Raw genomic sequence first — 12,922 nt, 5'->3', positions numbered from 1 at the left:
ACTAGTAAGTGGTAAAGCCAGGGGATTTTTCCAGTTCTGAGACCCCACATTCAGCACCAATTTTCTGTTACAGACAGTATGAAACTAAAAACCAGCAGACTTAGCTAGCCATAAGAACTAGGAAGAAGGCCCAATTCTGGCATAGTAAAGTCACTTCATTTCTCTGAGTCTCAGCTTCCTTATCTGGAAAGTGAGGACAATCCTTGCATTACTCCTGGAACTGGTATGAGGAAAGGGCTCTAGCCAAGTGAGCTGCTATGGTTATCTCTGCCATGACTGTCCATTTGATCTTCTTACCTCTTGGTATGAGAGAGTCAGGGGTACCTAGGATCACTACCTCTGTGATCTAGAGCAAATCACATCCCTCCTCTGTAAAATGAAGAGTTTGGTCTAGATGGCCTCTGAGCCATCTAGAATCCTAGAAATATGACAATAATTGCATAAAAGGATCCTATTAACATTTTGTTTCAGCAAGTACAACATATCAAGAAGAAAATTATTAGAGGATTTCAGGTGTGAAAGGATCATACCAAATGTTCCTTTGCCTCAATTCCTAAACCAACCAGTCTTTCATCATATTTTAAAGGTGTAAAGAGGTAATCATCAAAGCTGCCGTGAACTTCATCCACCATCTCTACCCAGGAGGTTTTCTGACTATAGTCAATAAAAAAAGGGGCTCAAAAATGTGAAACAAAGACTTACCATCTCTCACTGGTGAGAAGAGGTCCCTTAAACTACTTCTCTCTCCAGAATCATCAAAGCTGGAGAGATCTGAAATTTTTCCACATTCTGTCTCTCTAGATGGAATGACATCTGGATTTGTGCCACGAGGCAAGCCTGAAGAAAAAATAATAGATACAAAATTAAGTATTGTGTCACACGGAATTAGGAGCTAGACCTGAATTCAAAAATTGGAAAATTGTATCTCTGTTATCAGTGTGGCATTTAGCAATGCCATGGTTTGATCATGATCATTACTACAAACATTAGTACAAGGGAGCGCAGAAAGCAAGACCCATTTCTCCAGCAACTTTTGAGTTCCACAAAGCTGAGTTTTTAAGGGAGTGGAAGCTTAATCTTTCAATTACAATTCTGTTTATCCTAACCAATTCTGATGGAAATCCTGACTAGGATATATGATACCCTTCTCTGATTTGGGGGCATGGAATACTGAATGTTATTTAATCTTTCCTTGAAGACTTGTGTCATCACTAAACATCCATTATTATCCTAGGCTGGAATTCCCAGATAATTTGGGCATTCAGGGCAAATGGGTTCTGAAGGGAGCTTAGGGCCCTATTCAGGGCAGAAAGCCTAATTTTAGGGCAGGTGCTCAGAGTCACCTGTTTTGGATGCTCAGTAACCCCTTTTGCTTTTTCTGTCTTAAGAACTATGTTCCAGAAGGTCAAAGATGCTCCTGGAATGGTGGCAGTTTGCCATATTATCTGAAAGGAAGGGGCTTTAGTATATTTTTAGAGGGGAAACACAAAAGATATCTAAGAATGGTCACAGTGTGCTGCCTTTTCCAAGTTCTGGGTTTGGACAACTTGCTTGGAGTATTATCTGACATGAAACTAAGGAACCCAATTATTTACATAAGTGCCATCCAGAAGCTTGCAGGAGAGCCAGGAGTCAAAAGCCAAGATCCACAAGCCTGGTCAAAACAAGATGCCTTAAGCAGCAGCATACTGACAACTTGTCAAGCTTTCAGCTCTCTGATTTTTTTGAAATTATTAGTGAGTGGCATGAAGACTTAACTGAACATCTGACAAACATTTTTAGTAAATGTCTATTTCTGGAAATAAGACAAAAATCTGTGCAACCAGACAATTATCACAGTGGTCACAGTTGTTGTAGACATGTGCTACATAGATCCCAGAATATAAGGAGGTGTCTCTTTAGAAATGGTTCCCTTTTAAACAAGGCTGACAGATCTGAGGGGAAAGTTTGAAACACCTAAACGAAAGGAAGAGTTTCCAGGAAGCATTTAATAAAATCTATCCTTTTTTCTTATGCTAACAGAAAATATATTATTTATCCTTTAGAATAAAAATAATTTTCTTATCAATTTCTAAGACCGTAAGGTATATGTATACAAACACAATATCTTGTTGGTGAGTGAAAAAAAACTCTCTGTGGGGGAGGGGGAGCAGAGAGGAAAAGTCTCAAGAAGGTATGAGACTGAAATAAATTGCTGTTATTCATGAAACAGCATCAAAGAAATACAGATTCTCCAAATTAGGATGGAAAATCAATCAGCATTAGTCCACCCTATCTAAAGCATAAGTTTCCCAAACATTAATCTCATCCCAAAGTAGTAATTTGCTTTCTACTTAAATATCTCTAGTAATAAGGAACTCACTACCTGCAGGCAACAATTATCATGTGGAAATATTTCCTTATAGTTAGCCAAAAATCTATCTAACTTCTGCCCAGTAATCTTAGTTCTTCCCTCAGGATTCAAGCAGTATAAAAGTGATCTTTCTTCTACATATTAGCCATTCAAATATATAAAGATAGCTTTCGTGTTCTCTCCCTCCCTCAAAGTTAACAGGATCCTTTTATGCATTTTCTAGGGTAAATACCCCTAGTGCACAGATGTTTCTTTCCATGATGGGCAGTGATTCTGTCAAGTATCATTATAATAACAAAAGAATAGCCAAGCCAAGTAGCGGCAATGATATGATACTAATAATGACAACAGTAGTTGTAGCAGCAGCATTTCATACAGCATCTTATAGATGTTACCCCATTTGATCCAAGTTTCTATCATGAAGCCTACTAAGTGAGTTTCACGAATACCATAAAGGATTCTTACAACTCTCAAGAATTACACATAGTTTGAAGATTTACCATTTTACCTTTTCAAAGTTTACTCAAAACACTGTAATACCATAATGGCTTAAACAATAAATAGCTTTCTAACAAGTTACATGTAAATTCACTCTCAGTATATTGAATTTGTTGAAATGGCCTAGGTAGGTCTTTGCTTCACACAAACTCTAAGGTTATTCACATGACAAAGGTTATTAACACGATAAGAACCATAGCTAAGAAATACTTGTCCTCTCATTTAAAATGACATGGTTTGTTCCTCCATTTAAAAGTAAGAAATCCTCTGGAAGGAAGTGACCAATAGAGCTTGGTCATTTTTGCTCTGGGCTTGTCAAAAGACCTATCAGTCTTTTGGTCAAGTTGCTGAACCTCAGTTGTTTTCTAAACTATTTAAAAGGGGGATTAAATTAGACAACCATTAAAATCCTTTTCAGTCCTAAAATTCGATAAATCTGACTCCTCACCTCCTAATTTATAAATATAAAACTGTTCTTAAAGTTCTTAGTTTTGCAACCATAGAGTTTTTTTTAAAGGTACGTGTTAGGATAGCTATTCTAATATCAATTATAGTAATGCTGGTCAAAGATACTTGTAGGCAAATAGTAAACTCTATTTCACCTACAGGGTAACTACCTAATGGTTATCATTAAGTAATTCCCTTAGTGAGACTAAGGGGGCAGCTATATGGCACAGTGGATAGAGCACTGGCCTTGGAATCAAGGAGACCTGAGTTCAAATCTGGCCTCAGACACTTACTAGCTGTGTGACCCTGGGCAAGTCACTTAATCCTATTTGCCTCAGTTGCTTCATCTAGAAAATGAGCCAGAGAAGGAAAAGGCAAACCACTCCAGTATATTTGCCAAGAGAACCCCAAATGGGGTCATAAAGAATCAGACATGACTGAAAACAACTGAATAACAACAATTAGATAGACTGAACTTTTTTTACTGCATCAAGAGTGTTGCCATTATGAAACAGGAAGACTTCCAAAAATTTACATTAAATAGCATTGATTTTATAATTCTTAAAAATAACTAGCTCGTATAATAAATTAATTACAAGTCCTGGCAAAAATTACTTAATATTATATTGGAAAAAACAACAATTTTTTCCTAAGTGAGTTACAATGCCATTAGATTGGATTCTATAATGATTAATAATTTCCCCTGTAACTATCAGGACTTTTGGGGATAATACAGATATCCAGAGCCAATATAAAATGACTACTTAGTAGTCTCTAAAAGTACTCAACACTTCAAATGTATGAGTGAGAAACAAGTGCTGGTCACATGAGAGTCAGAATGTGGTGGATGGGCTGAGAACTCCACTGCGACCCTACAATATTGGGGGAAAGGCCCCCACACATTGGGTAGAGCCCCTAGGCACATTTAAGGGAGGGAATGGACAAAGAGCACTCAGGACAGGATAAGATCCTCATCCCAGGAAGGGATGTTCCAAAGGGATGAGATCACAGATTTATTTGCATATTTTGAAGACTGAACACCCCTTACTATGCAAGTCAACAAACATACCATCTATTTTACCATCAGGAAGGAAGGCATATCCACAACCCATGAAAGAAAACATTTTTGCTAAGCCTCTTACACTTTAAAATTAAGACAGACATATAAGTATTTCTATACTGGAAAGTAACTACTATTCTGGAAATGGCCTTGAGCATTGAAGGCACCAATAAATACCTGTTGAATAAGTGAAAAATGGCACCTCTGTATGCTCATTTCCACACCAGCACACATTGAGGTTTTTTCTTTTAATTAGTTGCTGGAAGTTGCTGATGTGACATATTTCTTAGTAGATACTAAAAAGGCTTCCTTCCTTTCAACAATTTAAGAATGCTGTACCATTGTACTCTATTGCAGGGCAAAAGCAAATGGAACAGTTGGTCAATGCAGAAAGAAGCAAAGAAATATCATGGAAAGAAAAAGCTTATCCCAAAGATCTACCTCTAAATAGTTTTTAAAAAAATGTTTATTTCAATGATTTTCATCTGTAAAGTCATCATACTTTAAAATGCAACTTTTCCTTCTTTCTATTTTGAAATGACAATCAGAAATAAAATATAAAATAAAAGTTGCTCTACTTAACTAGGTAAGATTAAATCCATTTTTGGGGAGAATACTCCATGTTATCTCAACCTTATATATATGTGAAGACTCTTTGTTCAGGCTACTATACATGCTGCTGCAGTAGCCTGAGCACCAAGAATTTCTATAACCAGCATCACTGTGTCAGTTTGTAGGTAGCCAATATTCTTTAGTATACACCCTGTTTTCGTTTTTAACATCTTTTTTTAAAAAAGAACCCTAAAACTTTTACTTAAAGTAAATATAAAAAGAAAACTAAATTTGCTTTAAACAAAAAATAAATAAATAAAACAGTTCAGAGTTTCAGGGAAAATTCAGGCTATGTAAATCCAATGAAAAGTACTAAAAATATTAAGATACTCAAATAGGTTTACCTGATTTGTCTGGAACAGCCACCGATCCTTTCCCTTCAACTGTGGTCATGAGCTGAGATAAAACAGCAGTACCTGATAGAGAAGCTGATTCTCTGACAATTCCAGGATTTTGGACTGGTGTGCTGCTCACTTTACCTGTTCTTTTGTTCACGGCAGATTTATTTGAAGAGGCTTTATTTAAACTTGACTAAAACATAACAAGGAATAAATTTAAAATTTTTGATTACTATTACTCCAATCTGAGCAGTAACAAGTCACAAATGCCCTGGGTTTTTTTGTTTTTGTTTTTTTGCTACAGAGGTCAGAGCTCTCCTATATCAATTTTAGCATTTTTAGTGGCATCTGTACATCTTTTTTTCTAAATTACAAATAAAAGTTTAGTTATTTTTAAAATAGAGGTTTTAAAAGGAAGAGAGAATATATGAGAATTAAATGTAGAAATGAAGACAGGCATCGTAAAGACAAAGTTTTTCACACAGACATTAAAAAAAACAAGACTGCCATTTAAAATTTAGTAGACAATAACATTATTCAAATCATGTTTTAAGTCCTGAACATGAAGCTCAATCTTTCCAGTTACTGCTGTGATTTTATTTAGCAAAACCTAAAATGATAAAAGGAAATTTCTCACCTTAGAAAGGGCAGAAGAGCACTGAAATGTTATACACTGCACAGATGTTTTGTGAGCAAAGACAGTCTTTACTGGAGAATTCAACATCCTTAAGTCATATTGATATATTTTCCCACGGGAAGATCCAATTGCCAATGTGGCTCCATCAGGCATGAAGTCTACTGCAGTTAGGGGAGCCTCAGCCACTAAAGTTCTTACTTGTCTTCATAAAGGAAAAAAAAAAAAACATAGGTCTATGTATAAGTGTGTGATAACACAGCCTTTAAATATCCCTGATAGCTAGAATGTCACAAGAATATAACCCTCCAAATATGGTAGTTTAAACAAAGCAGTATTTTAGAACTGGACTAAAATATCCTCAATACATGGCATACATACTTACAAAGGACATTTCTTATCCTATTTTCCTGATAACTTATATACTATCTGTTTCCACACAAAAAAAATACATTCCTTGTGTCACTGCCCTTGTCTGTCTTGGGTTTGTATCTTAAACTAATAGCAGAGAGAAAAAATGAAGGCACCTAAACCACATGCCAAATTGACATGTATTGTTCACACACTTCCCCTATGGCCTCTGTTCCCTTCCAAATCCTGTAGCCCCTGGGTTGGAGATTCTTAAGCACTATCCTGTACCTCCTCCCCACTTCACTACTGCTCTACCCTTACATACACAGCAAAAGGAGCTAGGACCCTTTCTTTTTTTTTTTTTTAAGCAATCGGGGTTAAGTAACTTGCTCAAGGTTACACGGCCAGTTATTTCTGGGTGTGGTGCTGAGTGTCTGAGCCTGGGATTCGATCTCCAGGTCGTCCCAACACTGGAGCCGGTGCTCTTACTCACTGTGCTACCTGGCCGCCCGGCTAGGACCCTTTCTTAAGGAGAGAACTTTCTCCTTAGCTCTTCTTAGCTGCTCATCTCTTAGATTTGGAAGCAATTAAGAAGAGAACAGAAGCAGCATTCCTCCAAAGAAGCAACACAGTGCTTGGGCCTACTCGGGCCAAGGCAACTACACAAGGTGAATTTCTCACTCCCATAGCTAAGACTAAGTCGACCAGGAGGGAAGGAGGAAAAAGTATCAATAGTATGTACATGAACATGAATATAGAGGCAACAAACCAAGGGAACAAAGGGCATTACAATTTATAAAGCCCCATCAAGTTTGAGTAGTCAAGGACTTACAGTAAGTTGGGTTATAATAATGAATATTCAGAAAGTTATAAAAGTAGCAGCAGTGAAAAACTTCACACTGGGGCAGGAGGTATCAGCTAGTTCATTCACTGCCATTGCTTGTAAATCATTTTATACTACATAAATCCCATAGTTGAGGGCTATAGTCTTTCTGTAACAGTCTGGTAGCTATATTTATAAAAGACCAGCATCAGGCCAGGTTAGAGCTCAGACAGGATGGTACATAATAGCAAAGTACCAATATCTGGAAAATTCTATAATACCAAGATTTTTGGTAATTAATTTTTCCTAGTGTATTAAAACAAAGCAAATCCTGTTTTAAATTTTACATACTTAGTTATCTACTGTGAAGGACATCCAATTTGTAAGATAGTTAATTCTGCATGCTTAAAATAATAAGCAATTATATTCCACAGAAAATTTCTTTTTAAACACTGTTATCATCATTGTAACAAGAACACTATCCCTGAAAAAAATCTTCCAGCTTTTGGAATATCCTTCATAAAAGAAGAAAAGAAAAAAGATATCTTGTTTCAAACCATCTGTTTACCATCTTTAATGCTGCTCAAATTTTCTCTAGATTTTGTACAAGCCACAAATGCACACTCTAATTAATATGGGGTAATATTTACTCATTACCAAATGACAAAAATAGTGAAGCACTTACATCTTACTTGCAGTGTCATAGAGAATGATTCTTTTATCCAGGCCTATAGTTACAAGCAGCATGTCATTGACAGGAGAAAAGGATATTCCTGAGGCTGGAGCTTTGTGGCTACATTCAAAGTTATGGTATGGACTCTGACTATTTGCATCCCAGAGAGTTACTACTCCATTATCAGACACACTGCCCAGGAGAGATTTCTTAAACAAGGAGTACTTCAATTGACGAACAGACTATTAAAAACAAAAAAGAAAACATTCCATGGAAACGCAAGCATATACAGCATTTTGTGAATACAGATAAATATACATATGTACAACTCAGATACTGATTAACTAATAGGCAGGTACTGGATACCCATGGGGTGGGTACCTGACAGGCAGGATTCTGGTTTCTGGAACAGGAACTTTCAAGCATTCCCAGAAAATATCATATTTAATGGTTACATCCCAGCCTCTGACCTCAGGGAGCTTATAAGCTAATGGGAGAAATGAGGAGGGAAATGCTCCACTACTAATCACACAAAGTAGAAGGTGCTAAGTGATATAAAAGAGACTAAAAAGTATAATGGGAATATATAAAATCACAGAATTTTGAAGTTGGAAAGGCACTTGGAAATCACTTACTATAACCTTTCTGGGGGTCCCCATCACCTGCCAAATCACATTCAAACACATGGCACTCCACTACACGGCCCCACTTTTCCTCTGTAACTTCCCTCAGGTTACTTCCCTCCATGCACTCTATGCCCTATACCTTCTCACTGGAGGGCCTTTTGGGAATCCTCATTGCTGAAACACTTTTCCTCTTGTTCTTCACCTGCTAAATTCCTACCCATTCTTCAAAGCCCAAATACAATGACATCTTTCAATAGCTTGAACTTTAAGGTAGTGAGCTCTTCCACAAGAGTTCCTTTTCCCCAGGTCAGTAAAATGACCATCCTCCTCCCCTTAGAGTTCAGAAAGCATGCTCTATATGCTTTACTGTGGAATGAGATAGGAAAGCAGCACAAGAGAACCACACATGGAGAGCTACACTTGGAGTCAGAAAGACTTGGGTTCAAATTCTGCTGCTACCACTTACTAGAACTATATGATCATGGGCAAATCATTCCATATTAAGCCTCAGAGTTCTCATCTATAAAATGAGGATACTGATACCAAGTCTCCTTTGTTACAGATGATCATTCCAGCTCAGCTCCTGAGTGTCCACTCATTTATTGCTCCCCTCTGCTACAAGCCCTGTCCTTTAGTAGAGATTCAACAAAATCATCACGACTCTGCTTGAATATTACCACAAATGGAGATCTCATTATCTGACAAGACGCATGATGACATTTTTAGCTAACCCTAATTGTGACGCAGTGAACTCAAAGTCTGTCCACATCTAACTTCTAACCCTCTTGTCCTAACTGTGCTTTCTGGGGCCAAACAAAACAATTCCCTCTACCACATAACAGACCTTTCAAACATGTGAACGCAATGACTGCAACCCTCACCCTGCCTGAGTCTCTTCTCTTTTCTACAACAAAGCTCTTTAGATCCTTGTGCTGGCCCCCACAATCCACACAAGCAGGACAAGCTCCTGCTTAACCAGCTCCTTTATAAAAGTTAACAGCAAGAAGTGAAGCCAGTTCCCAAGGTGGCTCAACCAAGATGGTAGTCAGAGCTCAGATACAACCTCGGGGCATCTGCCTTTGTGGATGTTATGATATCACTGTTATTCACTCACAAGAGACTTGCAGTTTAAAAAAAAAAAAAAGCCTTTTTCACTGAGCTGTTGCTCTCTAGCCATGAGTCCTTCCACTGTGCAATGGATTTTTTTTTCCTCTTGAGTGCATCATTTTAATAACACTATTAAAACTATTAAAGCCTCTCATTAGATACGGACCACTAAAAAAGCCTTCAGATTCTGATCCCATCTTCCACCACGTCATCAAGTCCTCCCAGCTTCTCAACACCCACAAATAGAATAAACATGTCCTCCCTCTAATGAAACAGAACAAGATGTAGGACCTAGGACCTAGGACAGCGCCCTATAGTTAGCGGCAGACTGCCGCCTAGTGGCAAGGGTGCATTCTCAGAGTCAGGAGAAACCTGGGTCAAAAATCCACCTTTGGCCTTGGGTAATTCAATTAACTTTGCTGAGACTCAGTTTCTTCCTCTATAAAAATGGGGATCCTAATACCTGTTCCAAGTACTTCACAGGGCTTAAGCAAGGCTTAAAAAGGATTCTAGGGGAGGCTAGGTGGAGCACTGAATAGAGCAACAGCCCTAGAGTCGGGAGGACCTGAGTTCAAATGGCCTCAGACACTTAACACTTACTAGCCTTAACCTAACTAACAACCCCAATTGCCCTGCCTTCCCCCCTCCAAAAAATGCAAAAAAAATAAAAAGGATACTATATGCCATGGGCTTTGCAAACATTAAGTGTCAGATAAACATCAGCTCTATTTATCACTCCAGATTGTATCAAAGGTATCTAATTTTACATGCTTCTGGCTCAGGGGGTGGGGAACCTGTAGTCTCCAGGCTATGGTCCTCTAGGTAGGTACTCAAGTGCAGCCCTTGGACTGAATCCAAACTCCACAGAAGTTTGCAGCCTTCTCTTAATCTTTAATAAAAGGATTTATTCTTTGAAGTTTGGTTTCACTCAAAGGGCCCCACTTGAGGATCTAGAGGGTCATATGGGGCCTCAAGGTCACAGGTTGCCCACCCCTGATCTAGCCTATATATCTCTATCTTGTCCACAAGGATATCACAAGGATATTTTAATTCATTCATTAACCATTTATTAGTATCTATTAAAAGCAAAATACTGTTAAACATCAAAGGAAACAGAGAAATGAGATATACTCCCTACACTCACAGAGTCTAAAAACCTCGTAGTAATACATGATATTTATGCCAACTCCCTAATGGAGGACAGCTCAGTATAATCACCCAATTCCTTTTCAATGCTAACAAATCATTGCTTTAATAATCCTCCACGAATGTTGCCAGCTTCCTGGTTTATAGATCTGACTCCACCTAATTCCTTCTTTTGACAATAAGGGGAACATTTCTGTTTTAAATTTCATGGCAATGTTCCTGTTCATAACTCTTCACGGACTGCCAGCTGAGGTTCAACAATCACACCCACAAGTTTGAGCACCCCGGGACAGAATTCACCGGGGCCAGCTAAACCAAGTTTGTTCAGACCAATTAGGTGCTCCTGTAACAACTCCTCACTTGCCTCTGGTTTGAGTTCTCAACCATTTTTGCTCTATACTTTTACAGTCTAATGGTCACTTAGAAAACAGAAATAAAGTAAGAGTTCAATGCTTCTGCTTTCCTTTTCGTTCACTGAAATTTTCACACCTCCTCATCAAACTGTAGCTCCATTATCCCTTTTTTTAAATCTTCCTCTGGCTGGCCCCTACAATATGGTGAAGGAAAATGCTGTTGGTTGTCCTAGGAATTTATGAAAGACTTAGCCTAGAGTGGGATTCAACCTTCCTAAAGCCTACTTACTAAGACTCCTCCCTCCCCAATCCCAGTCATCTTGGCCTACCTGACCTTGCTTACACTATTAAGACTTAGGGTGGGGGAAGGAGGGGATAGGTGGCGCAGTGAATAGAGTGGCCCTGGAGTAAGGAGGACCTGAGTTCAAATTTGGTCCCAGACACTTAACACAAAAACTAGACATGTAACCATGGGCAAGTCACTTAACCCCAATTGCCCTCCAAAAAGAAAAAAAGACTTGCCCTTTTAAAACATGAGTCCATATAACTCAGAGCACAAGTCCCAGAGGTTACAGCTTGAACTTTTCCTCTTCATTGGAATCATATATGATCATACTACCAACATATTGTTGTCTCCCAGTCCTCTTTCATGGTACTTTTCTTTTAGTCTCCAGTCATGAGATCCCATCAAACTATTTTTCAAACTTTTGGAAATCTCTTTTCTAAATCCTAAAGTATAGGCAACAACATTCATTGAACATTTATTGACCGTGAAGTACATACTACATGCTCTACATGTCCATGCTGAATGTTCCTTCTTTTTTTTCTAACACAAATGCTAAGACAACATAGCCTGTTTCCCAAAGTTCCTGTCAACTCCTACAACTCCAACCACTTCATTATTGATAAGCATTAAATCCACCAGTAACTTTGCTCCTAGGTTCTTCTATCTTTCAAAAAGTAAAAGAATTAGCAAGTGAAACAAAACTCCCACCAGACATCCAGAAGGACTCAAATTTTCTACAGCTATGCCTGCCTGGTCTTTATACCAAACAGTCTTGACTTTCTGCATATAATCCCACTCTAGTGCTAACTGTACCCCTCTAACTCCCCCAAAAAAGAGTCTAATCCGTTTATGGAAACACTTGATAATATGGACCTAGTGACTGGTAATGGGAATGCTACCTAATGAGATAAGCTTCATATACTTAAAGAGGATAAGCTCTGGTTACCCTGTAATACAGGATTTAGCACTGGGACTGACATCCCCCAAGAATGAAACTCCTCTGGGACTATATATTTCAACTGCTTCTCCAGGTATGTTTTCAAAAGGTGCCAGAATTAACTGATTTCAGTTTTACGTTCTGCCTTCCCTCATCTCCTAGTTGGAGATATAAACATAATCTAAATTAGCTTAAAGAGTAGACACCAAAGGGAGGCAGGCAAGAAAAGAAAGAGGACAAAACAAACAAATCAATCAAAATAGGATCAGATTTCTCTTACCAGACATATGTCACACATGTTAAAAAAATATTACATTATTGGCAGTCTAATGACAAAGCTCTAAAGAAAACTTTCACTGTTATAAATCCAACTCCAAATATCGACTATCAACTATATAAGAATTCCCTCACTCTTGTCCCAAGTAGTACCACCAGTCACAATGGTTTCAAGTAGAGATGAACTGATATTCACTTCAACCAAACTCCCCGCCCCATTTCTTTGTCATTCTAGTTCCTACATACTCTCAGGTGAAGAGAGGGCTACAAAGCAAGTATTTAGGCCCATCTTTAAAATAACTGGTCTGACAGTCGGGGAACATTGGATTCAGGGTCAGAAAGCCTGGGATTAACATCTCTGTTCAGGTACTTGCTATCTGTGTGACCCTAGGCAAATCATTC

General features: G+C 38.2%; 1 protein-coding gene across 4 annotated transcripts in view; it reads right to left on the bottom strand.

Annotated features, from left to right (window-relative positions):
- The window catches only part of NEDD1 (NEDD1 gamma-tubulin ring complex targeting factor), a 71,472-nt gene that overhangs the window by 30,549 nt on the left and 28,001 nt on the right, over nucleotides 1-12,922 (bottom strand). For all 4 annotated transcript variants that reach the window (XM_069095202.1, XM_069095201.1, XM_069095199.1 and 1 more), the window contains exons 6-9: nucleotides 7,802-8,031; nucleotides 5,946-6,147; nucleotides 5,315-5,501; nucleotides 703-837 (exon numbers count right to left, since the gene is read on the bottom strand). In XM_069095202.1, the coding sequence (XP_068951303.1) occupies nucleotides 703-837; nucleotides 5,315-5,501; nucleotides 5,946-6,147; nucleotides 7,802-8,031 (754 nt within the window). The remainder of the gene's footprint in view (nucleotides 1-702; nucleotides 838-5,314; nucleotides 5,502-5,945; nucleotides 6,148-7,801; nucleotides 8,032-12,922) is intronic.

This window comes from Petaurus breviceps, unplaced genomic scaffold (assembly GCF_028583685.1).
Source record: "Petaurus breviceps papuanus isolate PSGF00001 unplaced genomic scaffold, PetGlider_PUasm1.0 225, whole genome shotgun sequence".
Taxonomy (NCBI): Eukaryota; Metazoa; Chordata; class Mammalia; order Diprotodontia; family Petauridae; genus Petaurus; species Petaurus breviceps.
The sequence above is the reverse complement of the archived record's forward strand: the minus strand, read 5'-3'. Positions and strand labels throughout refer to the sequence as shown.